Consider the following 19,414-nt stretch of genomic DNA (forward strand, 5'->3'; position numbering starts at 1 on the left):
AAAGATGTAGTAGTGAAATTAGACTCTATTGCAGCAATTGTTGTAGGAATATGAACGGTTAATCGTTATTGAATATCTGTAACAGATGAAAACGCTTATGTTTCTATTGTCGTATCCAAAATCTCAACTTTAATCAGCGAAAATTTTACTAACCATGACTAAGCGGTTGCCACATGTTAAGCAGGATTCGAAACTATTCCAAAGCGCAAGACATCACACAGGTTACATGGTCCAAGGATAATCATTTGCATGCCTCTTAACCAGTAGGCTACTACGACAAATTATTGCTGGGCATAAACATTATACATATTGCTGACAATTAGTATGCCATCATTTACCGATTTGTTCCGGAATAAAGAAAGATTTAAATTGATGTGGTGCCACGGTCATAAAGTAATCACTAAATGAAGGATTGCATGTTCTTCCATAATCATCTATCAAAATAAAACGGAAATTGAAGTCGGAACCATATTTATTATCTATATATGAATATGAATCCAGCCTTATACTAAAAAGTAAAATAACAAACATACAGAACTCCAAGGAAAGTCCTCATCAAATGACAAAAACACAAAGCTCCCGCACTCAAGGTAAACACGCTACCATCAAGGCGTCAAGGTTATTAGAAAACCTGGTTTTAGAAAATTCTTACATAAATACCTTTTTATAAAAGTTGAATCTTTTTTGTGTATTTATTGAACAATGAAAGATACTTTAAAAATTTAGTTTTAAACGAAAACTTCAAATCATATGAATAATTTTAAATGCCATCCCATAAATAATTCGCAAACATATGTCAATTTCTCAGATGTCAGAAGAAGATGAAATATATATTGTACCACCTGGCAAAAAGTTCTCTCATTTTTACAATTTGAAGTATACTGTTATATCAAAGATCAAGAATATAGTTTTAAGCTTTGATTGAACAAATTGGAAAGTCGAACAAAAATCATGATAGGAATCAACAGACATGAATTAGTTGTTTTACTTGTAAATTGGGCAATAGAAATTCTCCAGTTTTTAGAATATATGAGAAACAAAATCTTGATCTGATTCTATTCCCATTACCTAGTATTAAAGTATGCGATGATTTTTCAGTCGACTTAAAATCCACTGTTATTAATCGTCATCTATATGAAATTCTGGCTATATATATATTCAATAAATTCAAGCACTTTGGCATTAAAACAAAATTGCAGAATTGATATTTCCAGAAATGCATCACTTTTTAAATTTTGCCATAAATAATCAGTGCATTGTCTCTGGTACTGGGACTACAATATGCCACTTAACAATTTATTGAAATGACTAAACAATATGCCACTAAACAATTTATTGAAATGACTAAACGATATGCCACTAAACAATTTATTGAAATGACTAAACAATATGCCACTAAACAATTTATTGAAATGACAAAACAATATGCCACTAAACAATTTATTGAAATGACTTGAACAATATGCCACTAAACAATTTATTGAAATGACTAAACAATCTGCCACTAAACAATTTATTGAAATGACTAAAAAATATGCCACTAAACAATTTATTAAAATGTCTAAACAATATGCCAATAAACAATTTATTGAAATGACTAAACAATATGCCACTAAACAATTTATTGAAATGACTAAACAATATGCCACTAAACAATTTATTGAAATGTCTAAACAATATGCCACTAAACAATTTATTGAAATGACTTTAACAATATGCCACTAAACAATTTATTGAAATGACTAAACAATATGCCACTAAACAATTTATTGAAATGACTTTAACAATATGGCCCTAAACAATTTATTAAACTGCGTCGATTCTTCATCCAATATATTTTAAACAGTTGTCATCTCTTATATTGAATATAAAATCAATGGAATACACACTGTAATGTATTGAAAAAACGAGTAAAACCGATTCTTGTAATTAATGTTAATGCTAGAAGGGCCATAGGACCAACATAATTTAGATGTGGATTTGATAGCGCTCATTTCCCAACTGGTTTAGAATTAATTTCAGTAAAATAATGATACAATGCACATTCTTTTACCAAAGAACTATTACTTTTTATTACCAGATTTATTTTTATGGTCCCAAACGTCACATAACTCTATATAAGACTATAGAAAAACGCCAATGAAAGTGTTCAAGGAAGATACATTTTTACACATAATTACAGGATATTGGGAAAACTTAAAGATAAACTCGTCAAGGGAACACCTTAGTATTACAGGATGTTATCAAAACGTAAAGCTCAATTTGTCAAGGGAACACCTAAGCATTGTTTGTATACATGAAAACATAACATTATGCCGTTGTAAGACAAATATATTGCTAAAATGATGTATTTTAAAATGCAGATGCAATTAAATCTTAAGGTTACATACTGTTTTCGTCAGTCTTTTCATTGGTTGTCTTTAGAGATTTACAAGTACATCATAAAATTTAGTTGCATTGCATAACTAATTGACAACCTAGTCTATGATCATTAACAATGAACAAGAAAAACTAATAAAACGTATAAAACTTAGCAAAATGTCTAACTTTCTAAAACATGACTGTGCATCTTAATCAATATATACCGAAGCTGCATACAATTGATTCTCTTTATCTCAAAGCTTTTTTCTCTAAAAATACCTTTTAAAAAAGTCATAGTTAAATGTCTAACTAAATTGATAGCTTCACATTATCATAACCTCTGATAACTCAAACTTCCTGTTAATTCATTTTTTAAACCAGTTTAAACTACTTTGAGCTAGCGAGAGTAGACTATGTATTACACAACGGAATAGAAAAAATATCGTAACATAGATACAAGGAGATTTGGTATGACAACACTCAATCCAAATGACATGTTTCATGTCAGATGTCTTATCAGCCCTGTGTTAATACAACCCCTCTAGATAGTCATCGGTACTTCTTGGAGTGACAGTACTAAAGCCTGGGTCTGAAAATTCATCCAATATGAAAACTGTCATGTGATATTCTGATAATATTGCATCGATAGCCATGCAATAGCCCTATATTACATATATATACTTGTATTCTTTATTGTGGCGGCAGGCGCAATTGACAAACGACATTTTCTCTCCATGAAAGTTCATAACAATATCTGTCTTCTTCTTCAAGGTTGAAATAATTATCTATTTTCAGTTTCTTCAAGGTCAAAAGTATTGGTCTAATTTGTATTTTGTTAGACAGATTCGTCAATATTGTTTATGAATTTTATAAAGAATATAGTCTGAACTTTCTTGAAGCATGTAGGTTATCATAGACGAAATAACTATCATAGATCAAGTTAAATAATTTCAATGAGTCTGGCTCTATTATTTCTATAACCGATAGAAAACAACACAAAATATGCTCACTAGATGTTGTCAGATAAAGGAGGAGATAATAGTAAACATACACCAAACACATTTAACCTTTGGCAAGTATATGGACCTTAAACAAAACTGTTAAATGACGGATTTTCAACCAAGGTTAGCACGACCTGCTTGGCATGTGAAATCCGTTAAAATACCAAGAAAATAAGTAAGATCAGAAAATGTCAAATCGGTTAAACAAAACATCATGAAAATATAAGAAAAGTGTCTATCTAAATAGGGTAGATCCAATATAGATTATTTTTGAATATATGCATTTACAGAAATTAAAAAAAATCTCTGATAGCTAATGGTAGAACCAGGCTTACAACTTTTCATTTATTATTAATCCCTTGTTTTGGTTCTTACCAATTGGGAATAACAATCAGTCGATAACGGAGAAACAATACGAAAAAAGACAATATAAACAATAGCATAAACTCGATAACATTTCAATTATATCAACACCTTTGATCTGAAAATATGGCATTTTAACGGTCTATGAATGCATATTTAAAAACATTTAATCAAATATTTAAAACAAAACAAAAATCTAAAACTCATATATGGGAGACTACATTGTTGAAAACCTCTGGATGATTTTATCTGTAAGAATTATAATACTAAATTAATGTCAAAGCTCTGTGTTGAAGGCTAATTGTTAAAGTTTTATACATTTTGACTTAGATGGAGAGTTGTCTCATTGGCGCGAACACATACGACATTTTCTTATTTATATAATCAGTACACTCACACAAAGTATGGAAACTTGATTTGAAAGTTAATATTTTTTGTTATGCTTATTCAATACGTTGATACAATTTGAATGTTAACACATGTGTCATTGAAAAACATATCGTTTGCATCGTTCATTATATTGTGAACAATTCAATGTCTTAAATCTTTTAAAAAACACAAAATTATATATTATTTGATTTTGAGACTCGGAATTCTACGTTAGACAATAAATTGATTTATTTAGACAACATCTTTACAACACATGATGTAATTTCATTATTATTACCTATAATTATCTAGGACTAGTAAAACTCTATTCTAGAAAAGACTATCATGAGAAATGTTCTATCATACTTTAGGTCAATATCTAGTCCAGATCTTTTAGAATCTTGTGGCAGATGTTCAAAGAAGATAATGTTTTCACGTTAGATTGAGTAGTATATAAAATTATGACGATAGTTTGGTTCAAAGTGAATATTTCTTTTATTATCATAGCTCTTTATAGTGCTAAACATAAATTTCCCATTGTTCCTTTTAACTTGTTTTCTTCAACTTCTCTCTCATCTTTATGAACAAAATTATATGATAAGAGACCAAAAGATTCAATCCAACAAAGGCAAAGCAACTCGATCAATCTAACTGAATTATATAGGAATTAAAGATTATGACAAGTCACAAAGCAAAATCACATATATTTTTTATAATGTATTCTAAGATTCGTTGGTAAATTTTGTGTTAAATTTTGATTTCTGCTAATGTATTTATTTTTCATTTTCATACATATTGATTTTAGAATTTTGCTTGAAATTTGATTTGTTTTATTCTATGGGTGTTATCTAAGAAAGATGAATCGGATTTCTGATCGGAATAACAAGATTGCACGACGAAGTAGATTAAAATGAAATAAAGCAAAACAATTTGGCTTCTAGATAACAATGCTAAGGTTTCATTTATGCAACTTCAGAACCAAATTGAAAATGAAATTATACCATGTAAGAAGGATATTTCTGTACAAATCTATTCAGATTCGTATTGTTGCACAACACCATTTGAAATATTAGGCAATTCTTATTGGAAAACACAGAATACGTTATTCGATTAGATCTTGTTTTTGTTTAAATTCTCTGATTTTATCTATTTTCGTCTTTCGTTCCGCGCGTTTCACATATTTTTATATTCTCATTTCAATTTTAAAGCAATTTTAACTATCATGCGTTGGAAAAGAGAAGATATATAGTATTTCTATTTACAACTCAAATTATCTATATAATTTAACTTGAGAAAACTAAATGCAAAAAAAAGTAAAATCACAAAAAATACTGAACTCCGAGGAAAAATTCAAAACGGAAAGTTTCTTATCAAATGGCAAAATCAAAAGATAAAACACATCAAACGAATGGAAAACAACTGTCATATTCCTAACTTGTTACAGGTATTTTCTTATGTAGAAAATAGTGGATTGAACCTTGTTTTATAGCGCTTAAACATTCTACTTGTATGACAGTCGAATCAAATTCCATTCTATTGACAATGACACGTGAACAAACAGATATAATAGGTAAAATTGTCAAAATAGGGGTACAGCAGTCATCAGTTTGTCCAAGGATTTGTATAGTTAACTATACAAATCCTTGGTTTGTCACAATCTCAATCAGAACACCAAAAAAAAAAACATTTAACAAAGAAGCACATACAAGTACTTTGATTGTAACTATATAGTTCTTCTACTTTCTTAATGTTTATCAGACCATTTTAGTGATTTGTATTGTTTTTCTCTGTTTATCGTATTTTTTTGCACCAAACAATAGCATATTTGACAATATTTTGACAAAAGGGTAGGCATGTATCATTATAATTATTCATAAAATTTTATTGACATATATATATGTAATCTGTCTGCTGTGTAGTTCGTTGTATATTTTAAAATATGTTAACTATATTTTCACCAGGTTATAAAGGTTAAACTTTGGGATAGATAGTTCCTGTGTGTTTTTAGTTACAAGAAAGATCGAAGATCGGATCGTTTCTCAGGTTTTGAGTTCAATAACATTATGCATATTTTTGACTGCTTTTCTGTCCTTTACCTTACATCATATATAAAGGCAACATTAGACCAGTATACTGCTGTTCAAAAGTCATAAATCGATTGACAAAACCGGCTAACAAACTAAAACTGAGGGAAACGCATCAAATATAAGAGGGAAACAACGAAACATTTTAACAGTGCAACTGAAAAAAAACCGACTATGCAACTAATATTCCAAATTTGAGCTGTTTTACTTAAGGTTTTATCTATTATTGTAAACGTTTAAAGAGCTATGAATAAGTGTTGTCAATGATAGGTTTTCTATTGGAAAAAAAATGTATCTTTCTTTTAATAATATTCATGTTCTAGGAATTGTAATGGTTCATGTAAACTTTTGAGTTTGCCAATGATCATTATCTTTTTAACACGCAGTTGTTGTTTACTTGTACGCAGTTGAGCTAAAAATGACACGAAATTGACTCTCGTGTAAATATACATGCATTTGCAATGGCATCAACACTATACCACATGTTGTCTCATACAAACAAACTAAAAAACATCCAAATAAGAGGTCTTACAAACTACTAACTTAGCAAAAAGAAGATACAAAATCTCACGTGAGAACCTGCAATAAAATCCAGCTTCAACTATACATCGATAAGAATACGTTATAAATTCGTATACGTAATTTTGCATACAAATCGAATCAATTGATCGAGAAAAAATAACTCAAACTTTGCCAAGTACGGAAATAACCTGAAAGATAATAAAAATATGTATAATGTCCCAGAAATAATTAAAGGCAATGTTTTTTTCGTGAATTTTAAGTTTAAACAGGCTGGCTATTTCAGATTGATTGATACCAATGTCCATTGCGTCAGTCAATCTTCAAACGCAACAGAAAAAGCTAAAAGAAGGAGATGGCCATTTCAATAGGAAATTGTTGCTAAAATTATGATCAGTTTCTATATTGAGAACGATCTTGACATGTATTGATGTAACAATGTCACAAACAGAAACTGTAATGGACCTAATCAATATGTCTCACACATTACAAATGTAGTAGATGTTTATCAACTCATTTTGTTATAACTGTTATGTTATCACTGGTATATTAGTCAACTAGCTATGTAATTTAAGGTCTGGTAATTAACAGAAGTTTTAATTTCCAAAATCACAACAAAATCTCGTCTGACATTTACGGTCTTTGTACGTTTGTTTTATTCTCTTATTGGACACACCAGTAGTTTCTCGAAAGGCGACAGGCAATAACAATAAATTAACACCTTTTCTCTCTATTTTGCTATCTTTTATTATTTATGAATATTTTTAGACATTCGTTAATGTCTCCATTTTCTAACTGACATGTTCATTTGTGTATCGTTTGTTTTTAATTGTTTGTTTCCATTTGTACTGATCAAAACTGCGAATAGCGTCAAGGAGATTTAATGTCATCATTGTCTCAAAAGCTGCCGTAGTTCCAATAATGGCGATTTACGCAATAGTCATAGTTTAAATTCTTATTTCAAGGTGTGAATAGTTTTTGATTTCATTCGTCAGAGTTTCATTAATATTTCCTTTGTTTTGTGACTTCAAAATTTTAGTTTACGTATTTAGTTCACAAAGTGTTTTTCGATAATCATAACTGTCGCATCATTTTCAAACATTTATTTACGTCAATGTGTAAATTTGAACAATGAAATACAAATAGCCTTGGTGGGCAGCTTTCTTTTACAAAAACCGATTTAACGTGAAAATAAAACCTATATGTAGATGACATGTTTCATTAAGTAAATAATCATGCTTCGTGTATGTATGTACCACTACGAAAATCATAACTGCCATAGAAAAACTGCAATCAGTGTTCGTATGGAGGCATGTTTATTCTGGATAATGTCATAACTTTATACAGTACCAGCAACAAATGTCACAGAACTGGCACGTGGTCGTAATGAGTTTAATGATGCAAGTTTCAGCATCTGGAATTAGATGTGTATAAGATATTTTTTATTTTTTATGTTCTATTTTAGGTAACTATTTAAGAGAGAGTATGACCGTGATCTGTTTTCTTTAATTCTGTTTTAAGTTAATCGGATACAGTGATTTCAAAACGAAATATACGAGAGATTTGGTGCAATAACAAAAGTGAAAAAAATCTAAAGAGGGAAGAAAGAAAAAACTACAGAGGAAAGAAAAAAAGTACAGAGGACAAAAATAAAATTAAAAAAAACACGGTTCATTTTTCATTGAAATTGTGGCTAGTTTCTGGTAAAAATTCAGTCGCAGCATGAGGCTGTCTGACATGTTCTTTACAATGATCGGCTAATCACACATGTAACAAGCTTTATATATGATATATCGTCCATTGTCGAATCAAATTGTGAAGAGGCCCCAAATGTATGACATAAATACCTGTCAAATAAAAAAACAAACAAAAGAACACACACCGCAAATGACTCAGATTTCTCTTTCCAAGATATAACTTACAGAAGAAAATGTCCTGAGTATACCCCAAGTGAAAAATTTAAAACAGTGTTAGCTTAGCAACGAAAAAATTTTGGTAAAATACTTATTAATACCCATATTGATTGATGAGAAAACAGATGTGTGCAACGAAAAGTAAAATTATATTTCTTTGACAAATATACCGTAACAAATTTGTAATAAACAATGTTCCTGTTCATTTCATTGAGGATTACTGTATCAAAAAGGCTGTGAAGAACGTTGATTACATAATAAAGGAATGAGTTGGTGTTTAACACTACTTTCAGCATTCCAGACTATATCGTTTTTTATTGATAGATGTTACTGGAGTGACCGGAGAGAACAATCGACCATCGACAATCTATTGAATAAGCCTGACTAGTAGGCCTTAAACCAACACTTGGAATCAAGATATTTAGAATTATTTCATCAATTTCAATATTGACAATACGTGATAATTGAATTATAGTTATGTTACTACTAAAGAATATGTTTTAAACAAAATAACAAAACGTTTGGAATCATCAAACACAAAAGTGCATTTAACATTATAGATTCAGCAAACTTAAAAGAGCATAAAACGTTTGGGATTATCAAACACATAAATGTATTTAACATTATAGGTTCAGCAAACTCAAAAGTGCATAAAACGTTTGGGATTATCAAACACAAAAGTGCATAAAACGTTTGGGATTATCAAACACAAAAGTGCATAAAACATTATTGGGTCGGTAAACTCAGAAGAGCCTTTTTTTTTTTTTTTTTTTTTATTTGGTCGGGTTGTTGTCTCTTTGACACATTCCCCATTTCCATTCTCAATTTTATTAAATAAAAGCAACAGTAGTATACCGCTGTTCAAACTCATAATTCAATGGACAAAAAAAGAATCGAGGTAACAAAATAAAACCGAGCATTAAATATAAGAGGAGAACAACGACACAACACTAAAATGTAACACACACAGAAACGAACCAAGCATCAGACGAAATCCTACGAGAATAACAAATATAAAATCAAAACCAAATACATGAATTTGGGATAGAGAAGTACCGTGACACGTCTTATCGCAATGTGAATTAAAACGTTTGGGATAATCAAACACAAAAGTGCATTAAACACACACAGAAACGGACCAAGCATCAGACAAAATCACACGAGAATAACAAATACAACATCAAAACCAAATACATGAATTTGGAATAAACAAGTACCGTGACACGTCTTATCGCAATGTAAATTAAAACGTTTGGGATCATCAAACACATAAGTGCATAAAACATTACAAGGCCAGCAAACTCAAAAGGACATAAAACGTTTGGAATCATCAAACACAAAAGTGCATAAAACGTTTGGGATCATCAAACACATAAGTGCATAAGACATTATAGGATCAACAAACTCAAAAGGACATAAAACGTTTGGGATCATTAAACACAAAAGTGCATAAAACACAAAAGAACATGAAACGTTATAAGTTAAACAAACTCAAAAGAACATAAAAAGTTTGGGATCATCAAACACAAAAGTGCATAAAACGTTTGGGATCATCAAACACATAAGTGCATAAGACATTATAGGATCAACAAACTCAAAAGGACATAAAACGTTTGGGATCATTAAAAACAAAAATGCATAAAACACAAAAAAACATGAAACGTTATAAGATAAACAAACTCAAAAGAACATAAAAAGTTTGGGATCATCAAACACAAAAGGGCATAAAACATTATAGGATCAGCAAACTCAAAAGAAAATAACACATTTGGTATCATCAAACACATAAGTGCATAAAACATTACAGGGCCAGCAAACTCAAAAGAACATAAAGTTTGGGAACATTAAACACAAAAAAATAAACTTTTGGATCATCAACCTCGAAACAAATTAATAAAATTGAGAATAGAAATGGGGAATGTGTCAAAGATACAACAACCCGACAAAATAAAAAAACAACAACAGAAGGTCACCAACAGGTCTTCAATGTAGCGAGAAATTTCCGCACCCGGAGACGTCCTTCAGCTGGCTATTAAAATCAAGAAACCCAAAAGTACATACATGTACAAACTTTGAATTATCAAACCCACAAGGATTTCAACAAAGCAGGAAACAACGTTAATTTTGGTCATTGGATTTTTACGTTCTTTGAGTATAAGTTCAAAAATTGGAAATAGGAATGAAACTTCATAAAGAAAAACTACAAAATCTAGTACTGTGTATTTTCCAAGTTTTAAAAGCTAACAGCTTTAACAGCCGTTTTAAGATATATCAAGACAAACAAAAAAACATTTTATTGGAGAGATAGCCATACAGAATTTACAATAGAGTTAATAGATAGAATTTCATAAAGTCATTGAAACCTACAGAGATAAAGTAAATTTTTCTTATAAGGACATACTATCATAAATCTGACAGACGGTTTTGGAGCATATATCCTATAAAATTGAGAATGAGGAATATGTCAAAGAGACACCAACCCAACCATAGAACAGACAACAGCAGAAGGTCACCAACAGGTCTTTATTGTATCGAGAAATTCCCACACTCGGAGGCGTCCTTCACCTATGCATCATTTAAACTATAAACATTAGAATTTCAAAGAACAAAGTAACATTTGGAGGTACCAACTTGGCAATCAGTAGCTTTTTTTCGAAAGACAGGAAAGCGAGTTCAAGATAAACACTAACATCTACATCAACATCGTACAAAGAAACTGAATAAATCATCTCCGGATAAATAGCAGTTAACATTTAAAAAACTGATTTAGTCACCGAACATTGTTGGTGGGTCTTTGCCTAAAAAAGAATAGTGCGATAATTTGGATTTGTTTCAATCAAACTGTTCGTCTGTAAAACGCACATATATGTTAAATACATGTTTGCAGATTCAGAGGTAGATGCAATATTTTATTATAGTCTCAATACCCGTAATACAGAGTATATACACAATATATTACAGACATCATACAAATATAAAATATAAGCACATTCTTTTAATGTTTGGAAAAAAGTAAAATAACTAAAAGACCGAATTCCGTGGAAAACTTCAAATGGAAGGTCTCTAAGCAAATGGCATAACGAAAATTATCAAACACATCAGACGAATTGATAATATCGTCATAATCCTGACATGTATCATTTGATATTCTAGCAAGCATATTTTCCCTGTGTAATTTGCTATTAAAAATCGACAAACGGAATACAGATATCATAAACATTTGCCTAAATTTGACCACCATTTTAAAGATATATTATAGAAGTTTAACGGAATTATCTATAGAAATCTAAAACATGTGGGGATTAGCACAATGGATGTATTTAAAATGGTTAAAAAGCAACTATGGAAATACGTCAATAAGTAATTTAATAATTTAAAGAAATACTAAAATGATATTCATTATTGAGATGTTCTGCAATGAAGAATTAAGTACAGCTAATTCTTGGCACTGCACGGTATCGTGTTTTACCTGTTCTATTTGTGACGATGTTTTATAAAACCTGCTATTAAGTACAACAACCGATTACTAGACTCCACGAGTCAAACAAGGTCAGTGACCAACAGGAATATGACAGGTATTTTTCACTTGGTTGGTTGATAACCGTGTTATGTTGTCGTTTTTTGTAGACTTAGAATAGAGAAAGAGACAACAACCCGATCAAAGATAGGCCACAAAAGGGTCTCCAATGCTTAAATACATTCTGCACCCGAAGTCTTCGGCTTGTCCCTTAACAACAATGCTTACAAGTTCAGCAAAAAAGACACCACATTACAATAAAAACCACACACAAAGACCAACATAGGATAAAGGTTCCACAAGTACTATAGACTCAAAATGTGGCGGTGTAAAACATTATGTGTGAGCTCAATCACCTCTCACACTTGTTAAATAAACACACACACACAGCAAAACGCACATCCATGTAGAGCAGAGTTTGATAGAAGTCCGAGTCCGATGTTAGAATAGGTAACAGAAGGAATTAAGCAAAATGACAATGATAAATATTAATTTACAAAAGGCTTCTAGTATTTACAAACATATGCCAGTTCCAGAAATCAATTGAACTGATTGAGAGATTTTGTCTTTATCATATGAAAATCAAGCAAATCCCTCCCATCATAAATCATACGAGAAAACACTTCCCCAATCAGGCCAACAACTTCTTTTAGAATAAATGTGTTTATTTTCGATGCAAAGACCCTATAATATTAATTCCAAAAGATACCATCTTTAATGACTTGAAAACAGTATCGTAACCATATCCCTTGTGTATGGTTCTGTTTAAATGTTTGGTTAGCTTTTTCAGGTGAATGACGACATTTTATTTTGGTGATTTGTATAGAATATTGCCATTAAAGCCGAGATGTGAAATCTCTGCCATAAAATATGCCTACACGTTGATTTTTTTATAATTACCGATCTTTTTACACGATTCATTGCTATTGTTTGACTACTCTTTATATCTAAATCATTGCTGTTAATATACTCATCTTTATAATTGATTCATTGCTGTTCCATTTTACACTGTGTTACCGAATCATTTAAGTTTAAAGACAACTCCTTTTAATTGAATAACTGTTGTTTTGACTACTCTCTATTACTGATTATTTGCTGTTGACAGAAAAATCTTTATAACCTATTCATTGGTGTTTATAGACCACTATTTATAAACGATTCATTGTTATTGATAGACAAATCTCTGTTACCGACTCTTTTATGTTGATAGACAATTCCGATTATGAACTGCTGCCAATAGACAACTCTTTGCTACCTATTCATTGCTGTTGACTATTCTGTATAACTGAGTAACTGCTGTTATTAGACTATTCTTTATATTCTATTCATTTTCGATGATAGACAATTCTGTTACCGATTATAAACTGATGTCACTAGACAACTCTTTGCTATCTATTCAATGATGTTGATAGACTATTCTTTATAACCGAGTAGTTACTGTTAATAGACTATTCTTTATATTCTATTAATTTTTTGATGATAGACAATTCTGTTACCGATTATAAACTGCTGTCCACTCTTTGTTACCTTTTCATTCTTATCGTTTGACCACTCTTTATAACCGATTAATTGATGTTGTAAGACAATTCTTTATAATATATTCATTGGTGTTGATAGACCACGATTGATAAACGATTCATTGCTGTTAATATACTATCCTTTATTCCTATTCTATGCATTGTTGTTCATAGACAGTTCTGTAAGACTACTATCATATAATCAATTCATTACTGTTGTAAGATTTCTCTTTGTGTAACGAATTCATTGCCGAAGTTAGACTACTCTTTATATCTTATTCTTTGCTGCTGAAAAACAATTCTTTATATTCCATTCATTGGTGTTGTTAGACAACTATTTATTACCGAGTCATTGCGGTTAATAAGCTATATTTGAAGTCTTCATAATCTGATCATTGGTGTCAGTATGATACCGGCTATGTTCTTCTCAGACATTTTATAATGGTATGTCTAGAGCTGGCATGTCAGGAATTGCTAGTAGTCCTTTATTTATGTACTTGTCATTGTAATATGACTAAGTATTTGACATCGGACTCGGACTTCTTTTGAAATTACTTTGCTGTGATTATTGCTTTTTTTCCCCCTTTAATTTACATTGGTTAGAGGTATAGTGGAGGTTGAAACATCACAAAACATGTTTAACCCCGCCGCATTTTTTGCAAGATGCCTCTGGCCTTTGTAAGTCTTGTATGTTTTTTAAATTTAGTTCATTTATATGTTTTTGAGGTTAGTGCGACGTTCATTTTCCCTGAACTAGTACACATTTTTATTTTGAGTGAGGTGCTTCTCCGGGTGCGGGAATATCTCGCTGCGTTGGAGGCCCATCAATAACCATCGTTTTTCATCTACTTTTTGATTGGGTTGTTTGTCTTTTTCATATATTAAACATTGCCATTCTAAAATGTAATTCTTTGTTACCTATTCATTGCTGTTGATAGACAATTCGCTGTTATCGACTCGTTGCTTTTGATAAACTACTTTTTAACCGATTTATTGCTGTAGATAGACACTCTTTTTTTTTACCGATGCATTGTTATTAATATACTATTCTATATAACTGACATTGCTATTGATATCATTTGACAATTCTTTGTTACCGAATCATTTTAGTTTATATACAATTCTTTGTAATTGATTCGCTGTTGTTGAAAGATAACTCTTTATGACTCTTTTGTATAACTGATACAATTTTTTTAGACAACTTTTTGTGACACACATCGTTGTACATATAATGGAAAAAGTAAAAACACAAAAATACTAAACTCAAAGGAAAATTCAAAAAGGAAAATCAAAAATCAAAAGGTAAAATCAAAAGTCAAAACACATAAAACGAATGAATAACAACTGTCATATTCCTGACTTGGTACAGGCATTTTCTAATGTAGAAAATGGTGGATTGAACCTGGTTTTATAGCTAGCTAAACCTCTCACTTTTATGACAGTCGCATCATATTCCATTACATTGTCAACGATGAATGAACAAAACAATGTGATACGACTGTAATACAAGTGAGAGGTTTACCGGTATAAAACCAAGTTCAATCCATCATTTTCTACATTTAAAAATGCTTGTACCATTTCAGGAATGTGGCAGTTGTTGTCCATTCGTTTGATGTGTTTTATCGTTTGATTTTGTCATTTGATTGGGAAATTTCCATTTAGTTTAGAATTTTCCTCGGAGATCAGTATTTTTGTGATTTTACTTTTCAAAGAGTAACTCATATACAACCTTGCTATACTTAAATAATTCCACTAGGTTATGTCTCATGTGGAAATGAGTGTTAATAGACGATAAGGTGTATCGATTCATTGTTTTGATAGACAACTCTTTTGTAATATTAATTGTTGTAATATATTTGAAAAGTATTTGGAAAAGAGTTGATTTATCAGATCTGTATGAAAAACACGAAAACAAGACCAAAAAAATCCACAAAGCACCGATCAAATAGAACTCGCAGCTACAAATCAAAAAAACAGTATCAACTAGTAAATAATGTTAACCAACATTAAAACGTCATCAGTCAGTAAATATCCAACGGATTTTAAATAATGACGTCATAAACAGTCTGAATGAGACGTGACCTAGTGCAGTACCAAAATATACATTAAAAGTATCGGCAAGGTGTGAGATAATAAATGTTGACTATTTTTAACAAAACATACTTGGCCATGTTTTAATCCTAATTTTTATTGGATTTCTACCGAATTGTAGTACCTTAGAATTTAGTTAAGATTTTAGTAAGTATACTTTTTGTATAGAGAAATTGAAAAATCCAAGTACAATTTCATTTTTTATTTTTAATATTCAAAGACAAAAGACTAAGTTTCATCCAATATTGATGTAATTTGATAGAGCTTTGTCCAGATCATGGTAGAATGTGTAAATTATTCAAGTAAGTCGTAAGGTGTAGGGTTCCTGTCCATGATATTATAACATACACCATATAACTTTTGATCCTTTTCTAACATTAAGTCGTAAGGTGTAGGTTTCCTGTCCAAGATATTATAACATACATCATATAACTTTTGATCCTTTTCTAACACTTACTTATATTATCGATTGACAAGTAATAAAGTTTCAGAAATGATTATGTTTATCAGAATCCAATATGTTTATATATGTTTATAAACTATATAATTCCACATACAAGAGTCCATTGTTGAACGACAGGTATTGCTCGCGAAGAAAACATTAAAACAGAAATTGAAGCCTTGACAATGACAACATAGCTTCATAATTACAGTCTTCAAAATACTGTAATTCAAATAGTACACATTGAAGTTTATGTCCCCCCTCGCATACCCCCTCTCCCTCTCTGTCTTTTTTTGGTCCTCTTGTGCGTCCGAGACATACACCTTCAACAACTTTCCAATTTTCTGACACGCAATTTTATTCATTTTTGTCACATATTATTTTTCTATTCCAATTGATTTTTGTGTAATATAAATGTACAAGTATTTTATTGATGTTATTTTCATTTCAAAATGGCCTTTTATTTTATTTTTGACATTTACGTAATATTCAAAATGACTCGTCCGTGCATCTTTATATGGATGTTGATTTATCTAGTCGCCTTACTTTAAAATTAAATCCAATTAATTTAAGTTGAAATTAGCACAAAATTATACACGAACGACAGGATAACTTTTATTTTATATTTATACGACATGTTTTCAATTTATAATTGGATTTTGATTATCTCCTGTTATAAATCTTTTCTAGAAAGCATTTCAAGTTTTTATTTTGTCTTCAATGATATCAAAAATTAACCGAAAAAGGTGTTATCTTGTGTCTTGTTGATAAACAACACATATCTTAAGTTTTAGAATGTAACGTTCGGTTCATGCTCTACTATGGTATCCTAGAAAGTATGTCACATTTTGTCATTTAGTTATGGCTGACTTGAAAACGTAGCAAATCTATAGTTTCATTATGTGCTCATAGAAATAGAAAGCATGCATAATATTGAGTTTCGTTATATGTTCATGTTAATCTAGATATATCATTTATCTATATTTAATGTAAACAAACACATACCTGTAATTTTCGTTTGCCGCTAAAGAGCGCCTCCTATGTTCCGAAATGACTTTTAAATTCTCCAGCAACATGGTATGAGCTTTATCTCCGTGTTTCATTCTGACAACTGACAGTTCTCCTAAATACGGTCACCAGGTATGTTAGATATACAAATCCTACGCATCATTACTACATGGAATATGTTTCCAATTAACACTCACAATTGTAGTCCAAATTTCAATATGAATTTTCTCCAAATAGACAATTTAAAACAATCCTTCTTGCGTCGCTGACTGCAAATAGATTTCATAATCAGTGCAGAATATACTGTCACTGATGAATTTCGTCAAACCAGACATTCGTTTCACTAATAACTTCAAATGACTGGAATCTGTTTTCAATATCAGAACATAAACTACTGCTTGTACATATAGTAATTAATTTCTTCTAACAGCTGTGGGATAATAATACATGTGTTGACATATTATGGAAATATAACAACATTACCTATAATCAGAAAATGTATATATTTTAGATTTTCACAATATATGCGTTAAATGCCCGAGATAATTTGTTTTTTTACATACAAACTGTTATGAAACAGAATCTAACGCGTCATAAAGTAAAAAGGTCGAATCACAAAACCATTATTTTTTTAGTATTTACTAACAAACACTTGTTAATATGACGATCACGGAATTTACAATCTTATTTATATACAGATTCAACGCCCTTTTCACGCCAATATATTCCCTTTCGAATAATAAATTCCAATTGCTTTCAAATACGATTTACAAACAGTTTTTAGGAATAAAGACCAATTTCATAAATCAAAAGTATTCTCCATATCTAAAGACATTAAGGAATATTAAAACTAGTTGTGACTAGCTTCAATATACCTGTTGAATTCCGTATTCTTAACTGTCGCTCAAGTTACGCTGCGATCCACCTGGCATTCATCGATCCGTCTGTTTAACCAACGATTTCATATTCTTCAAAATCGTCGTTATAATAACTGAAAGCAACAGTTTGCGCTCAGCAGTTGTTAAAACTAAATGCACTGTTGAAATAAAATTTCATGTTTTCTGCATATAAAATTACCAATTAAGGAAGGTCGATTAAATATATTGTCTTTACATTACTACGTTTTGTGTTGACATTATTGAAATAAAAGATTAAAGGTAAAATTGAGCAAGCGGTTGATCTTAGTTGCTATCTGTAATTTTTCAATACACATAGATAACAGCGAAGAAACATGAACTTTTCAAGACGTCGAGTGTACTATATTATTATGTGTCTGCTTTAGTGCGACATTTTAGTCAGTCCTCTTTATATTGACGTTTGATGAAAACCTTTCAGTTTAAAACTTTTTCAATAATCATTTTTCTGTGTAGTTAGAACTTTCTGTAATACTGGTACACTTAAATGAACCAGAGATTATGGCAGGGAAATATACCATCAATGTCTTTTTCTTGCATCCAAAACAGCATGTCTAGATTAACTGGGAGTCGTGTAGACTGATCTTTCAATTCAGTAATTTTAGAAAATCAAATGTTAATTTTGATCAATCTAATTTATAAATTGAAAAAGAGTAAACAACAAAGTAACGTTGATTTTTGTCAGAATTCAACAGATAAGATCTTGGAATAACCATTGGTGATATAGTCATTGTATTTGAGTGGAAATCAATACAAATCTATATTAATATCTTTGTAAAACAAGGGATAATTTGTTAATCTTAATGAAAATGTCAACTTGGTATTGCAAGGCAGACGACAACAGGTGTCGTTTCATCACATTGGTTTGTACTTCCGATCTAAAATGAAAACAAAGTAGTATAAGTTGAGAGACTAGAATATTTATTGTAACTTGGAATTGACTGATCTTATATTGCATTTGTCAACGTAAAGCCTTCTATAAGCCTTATAATACTTAAATCAATGAAATCATTCAACAGAAAAGGCGACCAATTATTGACATAAAAGCCAACACAAAAGGCTAGCGGACACTATCCCAATATTGCAGAATACACTTAATTAGCGCTGCCTTCTGCCAAACCTTTAGATTACAGTTTTGATGAGCAATTAGATCTAGATTAAAAGAGATACTGATATATTCTAATTAGTGTATTTTATTGATTTCTATTTACCATGCAACTACTGACGAGGAGAATGATGTGTTTAAAATAATTTAAAAGGATCAAATTGTTTTAGTGTGATGTAATAATGCAAAAAATACATCAAATTTTCAAAT

General features: G+C 30.6%; 1 protein-coding gene across 3 annotated transcripts in view; it reads right to left on the bottom strand.

Moving 5' to 3' along the window:
- Window positions 1-17,656, bottom strand: part of LOC134693509 (potassium voltage-gated channel subfamily B member 2-like) — a 116,238-nt gene extending 98,582 nt beyond the window's left edge. The window contains exon 1 of one of the 3 annotated variants that reach the window (XM_063554349.1): window positions 17,183-17,645. In XM_063554349.1, the coding sequence (XP_063410419.1) occupies window positions 17,183-17,280 (98 nt within the window). In that variant the 5' untranslated portion in view covers window positions 17,281-17,645. Of the gene's footprint in view, window positions 1-17,182 lie in introns of all 3 variants that reach the window. The other 2 variants (XM_063554355.1, XM_063554369.1) reach the window with 2 other exon arrangements.
- Window positions 17,657-19,414: the final 1,758 nt, after the last annotated feature.

The sequence above is a fragment of the Mytilus trossulus genome, chromosome 1, assembly GCF_036588685.1.
Source record: "Mytilus trossulus isolate FHL-02 chromosome 1, PNRI_Mtr1.1.1.hap1, whole genome shotgun sequence".
NCBI lineage: Eukaryota > Metazoa > Mollusca > Bivalvia > Mytilida > Mytilidae > Mytilus > Mytilus trossulus.